At 33.7% G+C, this 19,614-nt stretch overlaps 1 protein-coding gene across 1 annotated transcript in view; it reads left to right on the plus strand.

Moving 5' to 3' along the window:
• LOC128234618 (zinc transporter 9-like) overlaps positions 1-19,614 on the plus strand; it is a 308,991-nt gene that overhangs the window by 138,884 nt on the left and 150,493 nt on the right. The window contains exons 9-11 of the mRNA XM_052948969.1: positions 447-466; positions 10,222-10,295; positions 18,503-18,605. Of these exons, the coding sequence (XP_052804929.1) occupies positions 447-466; positions 10,222-10,295; positions 18,503-18,605 (197 nt within the window). The remainder of the gene's footprint in view (positions 1-446; positions 467-10,221; positions 10,296-18,502; positions 18,606-19,614) is intronic.

A 19,614-nucleotide genomic window follows, 5' to 3' on the forward strand; every position in this document is an offset into this window, starting at 1 on the left:
CAGTGTGCAGTCAATTATCAAGTCCTGTGACATGTCCTGTCAGTGATTATCCAGGCAACATGTTTGACCAGTATGTTTTTCAATATTCTTTGAGAACAAATATCAAACTATATTGATTACAAAGGTTAAACTCTTTTACTCAGGTGAGCGATTTAGGGCCATCATGGTCCTCTTGTTCCTGTTTGGGGAATGCAATTTTTCAATGAAGAGGCATATGGATATGTTAAACTGACTGTAACCTTTATTGAATATGAACTATTGAAAAATGTTGTCATGATACAGGGATTATTTAATGGACCATCATAGTGATCATTTGATGGACAAGCATTTGCATTTTATTTTATGGACAAGCGATAGTGTCGGCTTGCATTAATCTAGTGGTAATATTACTTTAACAACAATTTTTGTCCACTATTTGTCTAAAGCTTTTTTGTTATTGTTTTCAGAGTCTGTTAGTCCTAAGAAGGTATGATATTAACTTTTAATTAGTATCTGTTTTTGTCCTGATAAAAGCTTTTGCCCTAAAAGATGCATGATGCGCCTTTTCAGATGCATTCTATTTGGGGCCCTCTTATCAGCAATTGTATAGTATGATCGCTTTTTTCAAATCAATACTACTATGTTTTTATATTTCCAAAATAAAAGTTGCATTTGTTAGTTCAAACATAGTTTATTTGATTTTGCAAGCAATATGTTCAATTCTAACTTAAAACATTAGCATCATAAGCGTATTGATGAGATTGCCCCTCAATTCTAGGGTCTGAATAATGTTTACCGTAGTGCGAAACAAAACATGTAGCTTATTTCCCTTGTATGAACTTGCATCCTAGTGTACTGTAGGTAAAATACTATCAATGATGATGCTCCAACTTTAAGCCATTTATTACCATATTTAAGTATATGCTTTCTGGTGGCTTATAGGGATTTATCAGTGAAATCAAAATGATATTTCACTGTTTCAAACATTATTCTGTATATATTTCCCACATGGCTACACCCCTCATTAGATATATATTTTGTTGCTCACTTGGTGAAATTTGTAACAATCTTACACTGAAACAAATAATCATTCTCTATTTCTTTCATGCTTTTCAGTGTAATATGGAGTATCATCAGTGACAAAACTGCTGTTGATATTTTCACAGCAAACTTAGGAGTGTTGATATCAACTACTTTTAAAATCAGTTGTAGAAACTTCCCTTTGATCAAAACTGAGTACTTACTTTTGAACCAGTATATTATGTAAAACTAATAATTTGAACTTTTGAAAGATTGCATATGTTTAAATAAACACAACTTACCATATTAGGAATATGGCAATCACATTTTCCCAACGATTTTTTGAAGCTGAATGCTTGAACATTAAACTTTGTCTCTGTACAAAACATTAGACAAAAACAAATGTTTGAACATAAATTCGATGTAAGATCATCTTTTTAATATCTTTTCAAACGGTCTGACTTAGTAATACAAACTTCCTGGATAATTCAGGGAGGGCACCCAAGCAAAGGGGTATTCCAAAACTGGGCTATTTATAAAAATATATTTAAAAACCAATAAATCTCCGAAAATAAGCATAAAAGAAACAGAAAATTAGTTGATTTTGTGAACAGTACCCCACCCGATGCTTTGTATTGGACAACAACAGTATTGCTATTGTTTTCCGAATGCAGACAGCCAATTTTGGAGCTAAATCGGCTTATTTACGAAAATGCTTGCTGGTTCATTCTGTACATTTTCAGAACCTAGGTTCATCCCAAATCTTGAAGATCTATGGCACACTGTATTTACCCGAATTACCTGTCGTTTTGTTTGTTTTTCAAAATATTAATTTTGTTAATTATTTAATTAGATAAGAGGGTGTAAGGATATATTATTTATATTTTCATGGAATAAAAGATGAAACGAAAGAAGAGATCAAACCTGAATCTAAATAGACGAAAAACAAGACGCTTTAAGGTAGTCCATGTAAACAACATAATAAATGAGCTCTGAAAAAAAAGGGGTTCTTTATATATTAAAGGTACTACGCACCAGTTTGGCACCAAAAAAGGTTTTTTTTCTGTAAAGAAATTCAGGACAAGTATTTAAAGAAATGTTTTACTCTTTCATATCATTAATGTAGAATAAAATCGAGTCGGAGACCGGGGTGGAACCGTTGTCTGAAAAATTGCAGTCCAGTGTGGTATCCAGTTTTATCTCTTTTTGTCTATTTCATCATACGGTGTACAGCCCCTTTAAAATTGCTAATATAATAATGTAAGGGAAAATTGTGGATTATTTAAAACTACCTTTTTAGGAAATAGCAATGAAGAGGAACTAAGGGTTTACCTTAAAGAATGTGCTATATGTTTACTTTGGCAATCGAAATAAAAAGGGAGACAACATGCAGGAAATAGTCAACAATTTAAGGTCTTAAAACTGTTTTATGTAAAGACATAACCGTGTCTCGACATATAACCTCCAAAAATAATGACAGTTCTACTTTAAGTAAAGAGCCCTGTCAGAGTGTGTATACCACGTGATAAATAATGTCATAAACGCTATGTCCGAAAACAATATTTTGCTTTGAATGAAGACTTTATATCTTTACTTCATAGATACGCAATTTTACTTATCTATCCATAGCTTCATAGATACGGATCTTAACGTTTTATCCATAGCTTCATAGATACGTAGGATTACTATACGTAATGTAGGGGCATTTATTTTCATACCTGATGCTTGTTTATTTGCTATAAATTCATATTCATGAAGTATAAACATCGATAAATACAATGCACTAAAAAAAACACACTATGTTACTATTTAAAAAATTCGGAAAATCGCGAAATAAGGTCACTGGTATCAAAGATGCGTAAAACGTTGACTGCACAGGTTTGTGGGCATTCCTTTCTTGTTTTTCTCGTGGAAATTTACACAATACTGCAAGTTATAATTAACTACCAATAATACAACTATATTTTATTGATCACACGCCTGACATCACAGGTCATGGTTCAAAAACGTGTCAAAATGTCGGCCATGTTGGTTAAACAAAAAATCATCTGGCTTGTATAAACAAAGGCCATAAATCATTATATGGGACATATGTGTCACTTTTGTTTCGCTAATCCGGTCATAAAAATGCGAATCTGCTTCTACAAATTGAAAGTAAGTACAAATGTGTTATAAAATAATGACTATCCCTATTGTTAAACTTTGACATGACCCAATTTAACATCGATCAGCTGTTGAAACATGTGTTTTCGAATACACAAGAATGCAATGTAGAGCTAATTTTTGCCGATGTTAACTTCAGTTTAAAACAACATTCCTGAATAATGTCATTTATATTTCAGTGTTTGTCTGACGAATCGGAACATTCTGGCTTCGATTAAAATTAGTTTGAGTACGACATCGAGATGGCGAATTTGGACCTCGGCGTCACGCACACAAGGATACGAGAAATGAGGATTTTTAAAATCAAACCCAAATGACAATACCTGGACATGCAATACGATATAAATTTAGAAAACAACAACATGCAGGCCTCATTTAGTAATTGAATAATAACTTTATTTGTTCATTGTATTGTTTAATAACTGAAAGTTATACGTACTGTGACTGTTGATCAACTTTTTTTTTTTCTTCTGTTTCATATAATATAAATATACCGTGCTTCTTTGTTGTGAATTATTTTTTAATTCTGTCCATCTTTGTTTCAATTCAGTTTGCATTAAATGAATTATAAAAATATGTTGTTTATATAATATTTTGTGTTATGTTGATAAATAAAAGTGTAATAAAAATTAATTTTCATCAAATTTGACATATTTTTCTGTTTATTTATGAATATCATGCGTAAATAATTTAGATAACAAATAAAATTTATATGTCTGGATTGGAAATTTGATTCTCTATAAACTTTACATTGATGACTTATTGATTAACCCTTTCCCTCATGTCAAATCAGCCATATTAGGCCAGCCACTGCATGGCTTATCAGTACATTGGTAACCAGTAGCCAATAGATAATAAGCCCCTATAAGTACCCCTACTGCATAGGAGATTATTGGAGAATATTGAAAAATTGCCCCCAATGCATTTCTAACTTATTTTTCTAGTATTTCTTTTGGTTTAATCAATTATAGTTCAATATAAAGTTTGTAGGTAAATGAATTTCCAATCCAGTGGTATAATTTTTATTCTTTAATGTCTTAATTATTTGGTTGAATATTTATAGAGAAACACAACTCCTGTGAAAAACTGAAGATGTTTCAATTGATTTCATATTATACTATATTTCCATTGACACCTATGCATAACAACTTTAATATTTTGTAGTATTTCTTTTGATTAAAATAATGTTAGAAATTCAAATAATGAATTTAGTATTTGTAGTGTATTAAATTTCGAATCTAGTGATCATAGTTTAATCTAAAAAGGTTTTGACAATAAACAAATATTCAAATCACAGAAATCATGCATTGTTAAAAAATAAACAAAATTTAATTGGGCAAAAAACAAATGTTATTTCAGATTCATTGTTCTCAGAAATAAAATTGGCATGTCTGTTGTTTTGAAATGAATTGAATAAAATAATTGTAAATATCAAAATAAAAGGCTGGGTCTGCTACTGGCACAGTTTTAAAAACTTTTCGAATTTTTAATAGTTTAGTGATTCCGTAATAATATTATAATTGAAATCTGTCAACACAAGGCAATAAATCCAGGTCTGAAATGCATGGACAATTACGACAACATTCTTGTGTATTTATCGAGATTGAGAGAACACGTGTTTTAACAGCTGTCAAACTGGGTCATATCACATATATTTTCTTATTATCCGTGTATTCACAACAAAACACTAACTTTGATTAACAGACGTAAGGGGACAGTTTTATTACCGGATTAACATTCCATTTTTGGAAACAGAAGTGACAAATGACATGTGTTTATTCAAGTCAGACTCTTGTTTACTACATCGTAAATCAGCCATTTTGACACATTTCTAAACCATGACAGGTGACGTCATTAGCGCGTGATCAATAGGATATATTTATATGATATTAATTATTGGTAGTTTTAAATAGCTAGTGACGTGTATGGGGATTTTCCATTAAAAAACGAGACGAGCACGCGTCAAGCATGCGCTGTGAACTTTTAAGGCGTGTTTGACCTCTGTTTCTTTTAGTGGCGATTTACCGAAAATCTTGAATAGTAACATCATCTTTTTTCATTATTTATATAATTATCGATGTTTATATTACACAAAAATGCATTTGTTGCGAAAAAATAAGCAACAGATATGTTAATAAATGACCGTAAATAAGCATGGCACATTTTGGAACAATCATGCGGGAATTGATAGAGGGACATTTTGGAACAATCATGCGGTAATCGATAAAGGGACAATTTGGAACAATCATGCGGGAATAGATAAAGGGGCAATTTGGCACAATCATGCGGGGAAAGGGTTAAACCAAAAGAAATACTAAGAAAATAGGTTTGTAATACATGAGGGTTAAAATTCCAATAATATCAATAATCTCCTATGAAGTAGGGGTACTGATATGAACTGATAAGCCATACACTGGCAGCCTGAAATGGCTTCGGTTTACATGAAGTAAAGGGTTAAACAAAGATAACTTTCCTATTTCTTCACCATTTTAAATGAAATATAGCGCAGTCTACGCCGCTAACGGAGCCCCGCCTTCGGTTGTTTACCAATGTTTGATTGAGAGTTTAGTTTCTTAAAACACTTCGACACAACTTTTCACAATACGGCAGTCTGACGGAGCACTGTCAAAATATTATTTTGAAAACAGGTTTGTCGAAGTGTTTGTTGAAACCTATCACCTTATCAAACTGGTAAAACAAAGAAGGTGGGACTCCTTAGGTGGCATAGACTGCCCTTTGTTTCATTTTAAATGGTGTAGTGATTGAAAAGTCATCTTCCATATAAGTCTTCATTTTAAGCAAAAAGTTTCCTTCCGACGTAGCATATATCACGTAATTTATCACGCGGTATACACATATTGCCTGTACAAAATTACCCTTCTTAGACGTGTTAAGAACACATACATTAATTAAAAAAAAATCGAAGCCTTTTATTCATTATTTTAATGTGCCATAGATCTTCAAGATTTGGGATGAACCTAGGTTCTGAAAATGTACAGAATGAACCAGCAAGCATTATCGTAAATAAGCCGATTTAACTCCAAAATTGGCTGTCTGCATTCGGAAAAAAATAGCAATACTGTTATTGACCAAAACAAAGCATCGGGTGGGGTTTGTACGCATAAGAACGGGATTAAATAGTTGTTTTGAAGCAAAAAATGCATTGAGTGAGTCGGGAAGCCTAGTAAGAACGTGCATTGTTTTCACGAGATATTTTAATACAGACATTATTTTGATCTAAAACAAGCGTCTTCGTAAATGAGCAATTGCTCTTCATTCGGTGCACAAGGTCGTTTCTAAATATTATCGTTGAAACATATAGAAAACAGTGCTAATACTCACCGGATCGAGGACGTTTATCACTCAAAACAATGAACCGGGAAGCATGGACGCACCTGACATTACTGCCCTTGAATACTGCATGAGAGAGATAAATGGGCCAAAGCGTTAAAGGGACTATTTCATTGTTTGCAAAATGCAATTTTTACGGGGGGGTTTTTTGTTACAAAATAAAATGTGGCAAGTCATTAGGCTTGAACTCTTTAACAAATGTTGATAATGGTCAAATATTGTGTTTGAAGTCAATGATTTTGAAAAAAATAAGTAACGTGATTCAACAAAAGGCTGTTTTGCAATCGGTTGAATGACATAATCACATATTAGGCTACCACTGATTCGCTAAGAGTAAACATATCCATTAGCTTACTATGAGTCCAGTGGATATTATATCTGTTTACTTTTTTTTCTTGACACTTCGGTGTGGGTTTGTTCCCCACTACAGCCAGGTATTTTCTTTATAAATCATATTTTTTCTGCAATATCAGTTTTATACAGTAATTTTTTTATAATTTAATTGTTTGCAGATGCATTTCTCACAAAACTCATTCTTCAGGGAGATCCTTTATTACTGTATGGGAGCAAGAAAAATGTGCACAAACGATTCCTTCCCTAAATTTGCCACCAACTTCCACCAAATGCCATGTATTTGGGTGGCATTTGGTGAAAAATGGGTGACACTTGGTGGAATATCAAGAATTTCACCAACTGCCATGAAATTTCCACCAATCTGGAGGTGGCAGTTTTTTTTTTTCATGTGGCACTTGGTGAAAAAGTTGGACTTAGTTAATTTTTCATATGGCAGTTGGTGAAAAACTGAACTTTTTTGGGGGGTGGCATTTGGTGAAAAACACTTAGAAAATCTCAAGAATTCTGTAAGATGGAATTCATCATTAATTATCATCATGGAGTTAAAATAGCATTCAGTTGCTGTTCATGCTGCTGTTTTAGCATCATTACCTATGCTACTATTTAAAACTAACTCGTAACACTTCTTTTGGGGATTTCTCCCACCACTACTATAACTACATGTCCTACTACTGTTCATCATGTTGCTGATTCTATTGATGATGATTATGATGTTGGTGGTTCTATTGATGATGATTATGATGTTGGTGGTTCTATTGATGATGGTGGTGGTGGTGGTGGTGATTATGATGATTGTGGTGGTGGTGGTTAATTTTGACAATTGTGGTGTTGTTGGCGGTTGATTGTGGTATTGGTGAATATGATGATTGTGGTGGTGGTGATGATGATGATTGTGATGGTGGTGGTGATTATGATGATTGTGGGGGTGGTAGTGGCTTATTTTGATAATTGTGGTATTGTTTGTGGTTGATTGTGGTACTGGTGATTATGATGATTGTGGTGGTGGTGGTGGTGATGGTGGTAATTGTGCTGCTGATGATGATGGTGATGATGACAACAACAACAATGTGTTGATGATTATCATGATCATGATAATGATAAGTTAAACTAAGTTTTCTGTGTACATGCTCTGTTGCTATTTCCCCAAAGGTACAGGGAACCCATTAATGTTTGATTTAAACGCGGAATGACCTCTTGACTAAAAGGTAACTGGTTTTTTATTCATAATATTAACAACCAAAAATGATCATGATTTATCATTGTTTGTTTTTTTATTTTACACATATATTAGGCTCTTTGTCTTTGTTTAAAGTTTGACTAAGAGATAAGCTTTATACATGTATTATCAAGTATGTTTCATTTTCTTTCCAAAATAATTGGCAAATACTCAGTTTAGGAATGTACTAAGTTTCAAAAGTATCATTCAATTTGTACATTGATGTTGAAAATTTTTTCAACAATTTTTTCAGACAAAAAACCCCATAAAGATGACAATGTCCCTGGACAAGATTCTAAGACCTTTTTGGTAAATATTTGATTAGTATAATAACTTTAAATGATGACTTTATCATATTTTATTAGCTAATACTTATTGAAAAGTGCTAAGTGCTTAAAAAGGGTGAAATAAACTAATTTAATGCCAGACAAGAAAAGATGTAGAAGATGTATATGATCTAAAGGGTGTGTGTGTTTTTAAGAAACAGTTGAGGTATTGACAAAGCCTTGAAGTTATTGATGTTGTTGGTTGCGTGATTTTGAAAAAAAATAAAGATATTCAAGTGAACCTTGGTGTACACATGTTTCCAAAGACATTTGTGGAACAAATAACATTCTTCTGTGAGGCAAACCCTGTAATGTTGAAGAGATTTACCAATATGTTCCCTTTTTCAGAAAGAAATGTGAGTAGAGGAGTTGTGTAGCAGAAGAAGTTTAGCCAAATTTGCAGAAAACAACAACCAGATGTGCATCACTAAAGAAAAGAAACGGGTTATTGACATTTCAATATTCAAAATACCGAAACTGGTTGTTGAATTAACTTTTTACTTTGTCTATATTAGGGAAAAAATCAATATTGTCATAGGTAATACTCTTGTAAAACATATTTGCAATGATTCAATGTATGAGGCTGGATTCTATATTTTGTTATGGTATATCATTTTGTTGTAATACTTGGTATTAATCTGGCTAGGCTCAAAGCTGAAGAAACATATTTAAGAGTATGTATTTAATGTTGTCATTTTATTTATGCATCTAATTTTACACATAAATTTGAATAATGATAGCTAAAATGAAACCTCCGAATTAAATAATACTAAAACTGTTTTCAGGATTTCTCCAAATGTAGAAATGCAGACAGTTCTTCACCATCAACTTTGATCCTTTGTAATTTTGTGTACATATGAAACTAAATGACTGCAAAGAATGATTGTTTTTTTGTTCTTAGGTTGTTGTATGCATACTTCATAATCCCATGATTTTGTTTCCACCAAGTGCCATGTAATTTTCACCAAATGCCACATTGGTGTGGCATTTGGTGAAAAAAAGATCAAAGAAACTGAACATGGCACTTGATGGAAAACGTTCCAATACTCCACCAACTGCCACGTTGGGGTGGCATTTGGTGAAAAAAATTGCCATGTGGCATTTGGTGGAAAACTTTCCAATACTCCACCAACTGCCACGTTGGAGTGGCATTTGGTGGAAATGGTGAAAAATTAGATCAAAGTCCCATTTTCCACTGTTTTTCATCGTTTTACACCAAGTGCCACCCGTTCCAATACTCCACCAACTGCCACCCATTTTCCACGTCCAATTCATAGCAAATTTAGGGAAGGGATTAGCCTGAGCAAGAAAAATGCGCCTTAGCTTTAATATTGCACGAGAGCAAGAAAAATGCACTCAAGCGATTGCATGAGAGCAAGAAAAATGCTCCCGAGCTTTAATATTGCATGAGAGCAAGAAAATGCACCCGAGCTTTGATAAGAAAAATACACCTGAGCTTTAATATTGCATGAGAGCAAGAAAAATGCGCCCAAGCGATTGCATGAGAGCAAGAAAAATGCACTCAAGCGATTGCATGAGAGCAAGAAAAATGCACTCAAGCGATTGCATTAGAGCAAGAAAAATGCTCCCGAGCTTTAATATTGCATGAGAGCAAGAAAAATGCGCCCAAGCGATTGCATGAGAGCAAGAAAAATGCGCTCGAGCTAAAAATAATTTGTCCAGTTTCAGTTTTTAATTGAAATTGGTAGCTAAATTCTGCCTATAAATCTTGTTTTCCTGTTTTTACAAACTGTATAATGAATAATAGTATGTAGTAAAATAACTTATACATATTGTTTCATGTTTGTCTAGGTAAATGTTGTACAATCACTGAAGGAAGCATTTGGAAAGGATTCTGGAGCTGTTGTTATGCTGGCGCTGTCTATGTGAGTCACATGTTATGCTTTCTCCATTATACCTCATATCTAGGTGGGGGGGGGGGGACTGTGGAAATTGTTATAACTCATGGATGAAATATAATCTGATACTAATATAAACTACTAGGTATAGTGTTGTCAGTAAACAACATCTCCCTTAAATGTTCAAAAATGTTGTGTGTTTTTTAATGCCACTTTTTAACACAAATAGAAGTTTTAGGTATGCAAGAAAATATTGTCCATGTATTTCAGGTCCAGTTTGAAAAATCACATCCATTGGGAATCATATTGCATAACTAGAAAGTTGGGAGACCTATTTACTCACTTTCTCCCTTGCCTTCTAGTAAGACTTTCTGATCCTGACCAGAAACACATGATAGATATATTGGGAATATTATGACAGGACACTTTTCTGACTTTGTCTTTTGTTTGAAAAGCTTTGTCTTTTCCAATAAATATTGGCAATCCTAAGCTTCAAAAAGGCGAAGCTATTAATACAAAAGATGAAGCTTTTATATTTATAATTATTTCTAAATCAAAAAGACAAAGTTTAAGCTAAGCTTTATTACAAAAAAAGGAACTTTTCATAAAAAACGCAGCTTTGGCGAATAAGCAAAATAAAAAAAGCAAATAAAATATGCAGCTTTTGAAAGGCATTTAAAAAAACAAAACCAAAAAAAGCCCAGCAAAGCTTTCTAAAAAGAATGCAGCTTTCTCAACTAAAAAAAATCACAGCTTAAATGGTGTCATTGCTCCGGTGGAGCCAGCTCCATTAACACGTGATTTCATTTTACCTGAAATTCTCATACATTTCATGTGTAGTTGGCGGGAATAGTTAGTATATAAATCTCTGGGCATTCTTGTTCCATACATGCACTATAGGGTTAAGCAAAAAAAACTTAGAAAAAGCTGTTAAAGGTAGCACTCAGTACGTGGTACTATGCTGATGCGTGTTTGGAGGATGACAATAGCTGTATTTTACTTTTAAATATGGTAAAGGAAACAGAAACAAAAAGTTTTTTTATTTTAGCGAAAGATGGTAGTATTTTTCACCAAAACCCATGATGGTGACAAGCAGGGCTTCTAAAAGTTTGGAACCACAATCAGTACGGACCCTGCGCCCCCCTCCCCCCCCCCAAAAAAAAATCCCCTTCCCCCCTAAAAAAAAGAAAGACCTGTTCAAAAGTCTGATTATATAGAAATGTCACATATTTTCGCGACATGTATTCTGTAAATATTTTATCGCAATGTGGTAATTCGTAAGAGCTATCATAGCCGATTTAGATAGTCATTGATACAAGCTTATTAGATAGTCATTGATACAAGCTTAATTCAAATGAAATTCTTATCGAGTTGTACGGCGTTTCTAACAAGAACGACTGCCTCATTTAGGGTCACGGACATTACCGACCGTGGACATTACGGACCAGACATAACGGACCAGATTCGGGGACATAACGGACCATTTTTAGGGACATTACAGACCATGATAATTTAATTTACTCACAGTTTGTTTTAACTTTATAACATACCATATTTGCAGACAATGATAAATAATTTAACTCACAGTTTGCTTTTACTTTATAATGAACCATATTTCGGGACTTTACGAACCATGAACTATACATCACTCACAGTTTGTTTTACAACGAAATTTATAAAATGCCATTTTTGAGGTCATTATGGACAATGATTTATTATTTTACATACAACTTATGTATAATTGTGAATATGAATATTTATATGTTCTTATAGGTAATATTGCTTTCTGAAATAAACTTTGAATTGTCATATTTGGTTGTTTTTCGTTACATCTGTTTTTAGCTCTACTGGCCAAAGGCCAGAAGAGCTTATGCGATAGTAATGTGTACGTAGTATGTGCATCAGTGCATTCATGCGTCCGTGCATCTGTAAACAATTGCTTGTGAACATGATACAGTCTTCAGTTTTGATTGTATCTCCGCCCATGCATGCCTAGATTATGGGCCTTGATAGTATAAAAAAAATGCTATTGTGTAAACAATTGGTTGTGAACACGGTACAGTCTTCATTTTTGATTGTATCTCGATGAAACTTGTACAGTATCTAGATATCCATTAGAGCTCAGTTCCTTTCGAAAACCAGCCAGATCTGCCCGTGTATGCCTAGATTATGGCCCTTGATAGTATAAAATAATGCTATTGTGTTAACACTAGCTTGTGAACACGATACAGTCTTCAGTTTTGATTGTATCACGGTGAAACTTGTACAGTATTTAGATATCCATTAGAGCTCGGTTCTTTTTGAAAACCAACCAGATCTGACATGCATGCCTAGATTATGGGCCTTGAAAGTAAAAAAAAAATGCTATTTTTTGCTAAGTCTATTTTTAGCCAAGTCTACATGAGCGAAGTCTATTTTTAGCCAAGTTTACATGTAAAGTCACAATTGCTTGTGAAGGTTTGTTCAAATTATGCCCCTGGGGTCATTTCTGCCCCGCCCCCCCACGGAGATCGTCCCGCCAGGGGACCAGTGCGGCAACGCAAACGACCCCCCCCCCCCCCCCCCCTTAAATTGGGAAATGTTTAAAACCTTTTTGTCTGAAACCACTATGCAAATCATTGCTATTTTGAACACGGCTTTATTTAGTAGTCCACTACCATGGTTGTTTAAATTATGCCCCTTGGGTCAAAACTGGCACTGCCCTGGGTGTCACAATTTTCCTAGAGACTTATTTAAGAAATATTTTCAAAATCTTCTTGTTTCAAACGACAAGGCCCATACCTTTGATACTTGTTGTGGAGCATCATATGATGCATTTGAAAACATTTGAAATAATGCCCCTTTGGCAAAAGCTGGCCCCACCCCTTTTGACTTACTTTTTAATTTTTAAAGCTACAGTTATGAAATTTTGATCATGTGAACAGTTTTGCAAACAAGCATTATTGTTTTTCTCGGATATCCTTGATATTGACCTTTGACCGACTTTTTAAAGCTACAGAAATGAAATTTTGACCATGAGTACCTTTTGGAAAGCAAACATTTTTTACCTTCAGATTACTTTTACTTGGTACATATTAAAATAGGTCATGCAACTAATCCGCTTACAACATTTCCTGTCCTCAGATGTTGAATGTGCAGCATTTTCAGCTAATCCAAACACAAAAAGTGAACTATATATTTGTTGCCTGTTACTCAAACGTACATGCTCTGGATTGAAAATGACTACAAGAGCCCACAGGGGCAGGTTGCGTTGTTTTGACACACCACCCCCCCGTCCGTTTTTTTTTATCAATTTTTTTTTATCAAATTTTAGTAAGAATATGATGTGGTAACTGTAACTTGTGAAAATTGGCAAAAAAAATAATTTTTTTAATTTTTTATTTTGTTATCGTAAAGGGTGACGACTTGACCCTGAATTTCCATGTATTTGCCGACATGACCCTGTTTAAGAGGCCATAACTTTATCAAATCTTAACCAAACTCTACATTTTTGGACTTTCCTTGTAGAGTTAGTGTCAATCTTTAGGAAAATGTACAGTTTTAACGAAAACAAATGCAATTTCAAACCCGAATTTCCTAAAACATGTTACTCGACGAACCAACTACCCGCAAATTTCACCGAAATTTTCCAGACTAAAATGCATTATCCCGGTATTGCATCATAAATTCAACACGTGTGCTTAAGAGAAACAATATATCTATCACGGTACAGGTGAAATGGAAGTCTTTTTATTGAATGGTTCAGTGAAAGTGCGCCGTCATGCTGGGTTTTCACACTTTCATGATTGCCAATGAAAGGTTGTCAGTATAATGTTTGTTTCTTTTATGATATACTGCCGATAATTACGGGCCACAATTACAACTTATTAACACTAATTAATGCAACAGAAATTGCCAGTTTAAAACATCAGTAGGCGTGAATAAATTAAAAAAATAATGTTAATAACATTATAAATCATAGTCCGTAAGTTTCTCAAGATGGTCTGTAATGTCCCTAAATATGGTCTTTTATGTCCCCAAATCTGGTCCGTTATGTCTGGTCCGTAAAGTCCATGATCCATAATGCCCCTTATTTGTTATTAACTGCGTTCAGCGGGAAGTGGTCAGAGGACAAAAAGTGCAACAGTATGATTTATTTGCTTAATGCTTCTACAGTGGGTCAACATTCAACTGATAATCTTGAATAATAATATATCTAGATCGGTGCTTCCAGCTTTAAATTTGATATCGACAACGAATTTTTCATTACTGTGCATTGAAATGACGTGTAGTTAATCAAGCGTGTCGCTGTTGATATCCTATATGACTAGGTTAAATAATTCGGAAATTTATTGCTTTCGTAGATTAACAATGACACTGTTTTTAACCAGCAATGCTTCTTTATTACAATATAAATTTAACAGTTTGGTAATCAACAAACGGATAAATCGACGGCGACATAGCAGATATTGCCATGTGAAAATATGGACCGATTTTAACACTTCAGGATAGTTACAAGCACATAATTAGCACATAATTTGTTTAATTGTGTCTTCTGCAACCTACCAATACATGTGATTGGACCGATTGCAAACGTCTGCTAATTAACAGATATAGAGTGTTCAGCCTAGCGGAAAAAGCAGCTGGTCCAATTTGGTCTGATGGTAACTAGGACACTTTTATTGGGGGTAACTTTGAATGTGTGAATGACCCAAGAATGTTTGTGTATTACAATTGCTACAATTTTTACTGACTTAGTCGTTTTGGACCAAAATTATAAAAAAAATGAGAAAATTTTGGACCGATTTTTTTACACTTTTTGAAACTGAAATCGGTCTGGCTTGGTCAAAATCGGTCCAGACCGGCAAATTGCCAATTTTTAGAAGCCCTGGTGACAAATGATATATCATTAGTGTTCATAAGTACAATTTATTGCAGTCTTACACTGAAACAAACAATTTTTCTGCTAAAAAGGATATAAAATGAAAGTAAGTTAAGAAGTGTGCTAGATTGTAATCAAGCATAATGGAGTGGCGGATCCAGGACTTTCTAAATGGGCGGGGGCACAAGTAATTATAAAGATATCAAACTTTTTTGAATGCATTATTTTTAGGGATGCATACGAATATTTGGTATTCGAATATTCTGAAAAAAAGAGTAATGATACTAATTCTCAATAAAGAGAATAACAAACCTTTTGCCTACAACACTGTTGTTGTTCATAAAGTTTGTTTGTTTTGTTTTTACAACGACTGACCCCTAATGCCAGAGGTGTGAATGTGATGACAATACACTAAACACATGTCATATGTCATTTAAAGACATATCGTCGGATACTGTAAAAAGTCCCCCTACTTTTACAATAACTGACTAGGAATCAGCTTTACCACCAATTTTCTGTCTTGGCTGCAAATTAAGCTTTGCAACGTAGCTAAAATCGCCGTGATGATATGAATGCCATGTGCTACATTAATGTTGTTTATCATATATGTGCTTTAAATTGTTTTCCATGTTTCGATACAATGTTGAAATGTAAATGTATAGCGTTTTAGGAAATATTTCCTTTATTGTTGAACACTGGATGAGTCAAATCCAGATATGTTTTTCGTTTTATTATTTTACTAGTTCCCGAGTTGGTTTGGGATTTCCATAATTATATTTATTCAATTTAGAGGTCAATCTCAGAACGAGGCTGCTTGTCCTACAGAAAGACCATCCGTTGGCGCAAAACACTATTTGATTAGGAATCCATCAAATTTTACATTGTAACACATTTAAAGGCAGCGGAATTGAAATTATTCAATTTTGTTGTTTGTCTGTTTATGTATTGTTCGTTTTCTTCCTAATAATTGCGAATTTCAAAGGCTTATTTGGGGAAAATCGGGGTCCGCCGCTATGACAAATAGGGCCAAATTGCCCCGGCTATTGTAATTTGAAGCGAATGATACTAGTAGTTTGCTACATCTTCCAAAATAATTTCGATAATCGAATATTGGATCGAAAGAATTACCTAATATTCGAATATCGAATTTGCCATTCGTTTGCATCCCTAATTATTTTAATCATATAATGACATGGAATTAACATTTGTCTTCACTATCAATAATGATTGGCAGATCAATTGAATTAAAAAGATATTATTGACTGAGATAAACCTTTCAAAAAACAACAAAGATATCTAGCCGATTTGGGGAATCGAACCAGGGTCGACGGATTAACAGGCTAAGTTGTTTACCACTCGTCCACCTGAGACACACATATTCATGCTTTAAAATTAAGGCTATATAAACCTACAGTATATTGATTGCACTCAACGATACTGGAGGTACTTTGGATGTCATTGTTATAAATTTAAGTTAGCTGAAGTAAAAACAACTTGACAACAAATTCCAAAAAGGGTTTCAAATAAATTATTATGTATTAATTTACAAAGGCTCTAGCATAAGTCCGAGAACTAGATGATAATAAAAACCGAAATGGAAAGTTTCAAAGCGGCAACGTTTTTAATTTAAACTTTTGTTACTGGAAATGAATGTCATGTATCTTGTTGGCACACAATGACATTATTAAAAGCAATGACAAACGTATAATGTGCACATGTTAACAGTTTAAAACAACTTATATTTCTGGTATATGATATAATCTGAAAACTGTAAACTTACGTGTATAACTGCAGCCATATTTGACTACTTTTGAACAGCTGTCTTGGTAAAGTGCGGCGCCGATTTTTTTTTATCGAATGTTGGAGCCCCGATGTCATTTTCAAGAGAATTTTCATATACTATATTATACTCGATAATCAGGTTGTTTATTTGTTCAAATGCTTATATAAAATTTAAATTGTGACAAAACAACTTATTTGTTAAGTAAAATCAATAAAGATGTGCCCCCCCAAAAACAGCACTTGCCGGCCCACTGGGGGGGCACGGGCCCTATGTGCCCCCCTCCACCCACACCCCCAGTAGAACCGCCACTGTGATGTCATTTGGGAAATGATGTCATTGCAATTCTGTCCTAGCCCTGTGAACAGTGTGTATACCAGGTGATAAATTGTGTCATATAATAATGCTAGTTGGAAGGCAATATTTTGCTTCAAATGAAGAGTTTAAACAAAAATGACTTCAATATTTCCTTACCATTTAAAATGAAACATAACGCAGTCTACGCTGCTTATGGAGCCCCGCCTTCGGTCTTTTACCAGAGTTTGATTAACAGTTTAGTTTCTTAAAACACTTTGACAAACCTTTTCACAATAAGGCCGTCTGACAGAGCACTGTCAAAACATTATACAGGTATGTTGAAGAGTTTGATGAAACAAATCACCTTATCAAACTTTGGTAATAAAATGAAGCCGGGCTCTTTAAGCGGCATAGACTGCCCTTTGTTTTATTTAAAATGGTGAAGCTATCTTTGATTCAAGTTTTTATTTTAAACAAAATGTTGCCTTCCGACTTAGCATTTATGACATAATTTATCATGTGGTATACACAGACTGGTGAAGTCAGGAGTTTGATTTGTAGTGAAAACTGGCTAAAATTTAAAAACAGTGACAAATATTAAATTGATATAGTCACTGTTTGAAACAGTGAAATACTAAGTTTTGTTTCACTGATAAATCTTAATCTTTTTAAATCACTAGAAAGCATATATAATAATGAGTTAATATTTTCATCAGTTTACCTATTCACAATCTATAGATTAATTTCATGTTCAGTGTAGCTTTCTTTTGCTGAAATTCACATGCAATGAAAATAATTCCACCAGACAGGAACATCTGAGGGATATATATAGAAATTGCATTGATTTGATTTATTAATTGATAATAAAATAGAAATGGAAAAAAAAAATGAGTATTATTGGGTTCTCCTAAAAATCCTGACTTGCTTTTGAATTGAGCTGCAATTTTAATTTATACTTAAGAAAAAAGTTTTTTCATAGTACATAAGATAAGGAAATAAGAAATAATGTTCAGAAATAAAAACACATATTACAGTTGTGTGTTTGCAATATTTAAAACATCATTGACACAAAATAAATTAAACATTTAATAAATTTCAACTGAAAATAGTGGTTTAAACTATTAGGAACAGTTGAACATCTACTTTATAGGCAAGTTTAAGCTAATCATCATTGTTTGACAAACATCTTGTTTTTAGATTTCAAATTATTCATGCATTTGAAATCTTACTCTAGGATCCCTGAAACAATATGCTCTGAGCACATAGTCATAGCATGTGTGTTTTTTTTTTCTGCAGGAATGTGATTAATGCCAGTGCAAAGGGTATGATCTGGATGTGGACTCGGTCTCCAAGCATGTTCTCAGAGTTTATGCACTCTAGTGGAGACGTACTCAACCAGGTCTGTATTTAACAATACCCACATCTATTGTCACCCACTGTTGTCCATTGCAAGTTGTCTGTCACACATCATCCATTGTCAATACTTACCTCAAAAAATGTTGCCTATGGCCTGCAGACCTTTTAAAGATTTGCGTGCATATTTGACACACATCGCACATCAATAAACTAAAATAACTGTTAACAGTTTATCTACAGTCATAATTGATACTTTTTTCTTGCATTGCTTAAGGTTTGAAATTTTACCAAGTCTTATGAAATTAATCATCCATTTTAGTCAATTTAGAACATACAATGTTCTTCCTAGCATTTGCAAATGATCTGAATAAAAGAGATAAATATTAAGCCATACATGCCTTATCCTTATATTCCCTGGTGGGGAGAAATGTCCCTGGAATGAAAAAACAACCTATAAATTCTTTATTAACACCAACTTTATGGAAGCATGTTTATGGTAATGTTCTCCCTGCTCTGAAGCATAAGTGGATTATATCAAACAGCATAAGGCACATGTATTTCCCTGTTTTGATAGCAACTTATGGATTTTGCATAATAATTGTCAAATAGACTGATCAGATGAAAGGTAGATTTTCATTGTCTGAATTATATTTTTGATTTTAGAGACCATTCTGTGGGGATTTTGACATTTTTGTTCAGAATTCCAGGGGGTTTTGACATTCAACTAGGGCATTTTGATTAATCAACATATTGCTACCATGCAAGCATCATTTTTCTACATCTGGAAGTTAAATATTACTTGGCACCCCTTTGAGGGGGCAAACTCTATGAAAGCAGATTTTTCAGATTAGACTTTGGAGGATGAATAATTTTTAAAATTGGTATAAAATTTGTTCGATCAGGCATGTGAACTCTACCAGTGATAGAAAAAATCTACGCTTTTTAGAACCTTTTAACGCCCTACTGCTGTCCTGACAAAATCTACCACTACTGTATAAATCAACTGATTTTGATAAAAAAAAAATGCCTAAAATTTGCATTTAACGTCCAGT

The sequence above is a fragment of the Mya arenaria genome, chromosome 5 (genome assembly GCF_026914265.1).
Source record: "Mya arenaria isolate MELC-2E11 chromosome 5, ASM2691426v1".
In the NCBI taxonomy this organism is placed as follows: Eukaryota; Metazoa; Mollusca; class Bivalvia; order Myida; family Myidae; genus Mya; species Mya arenaria.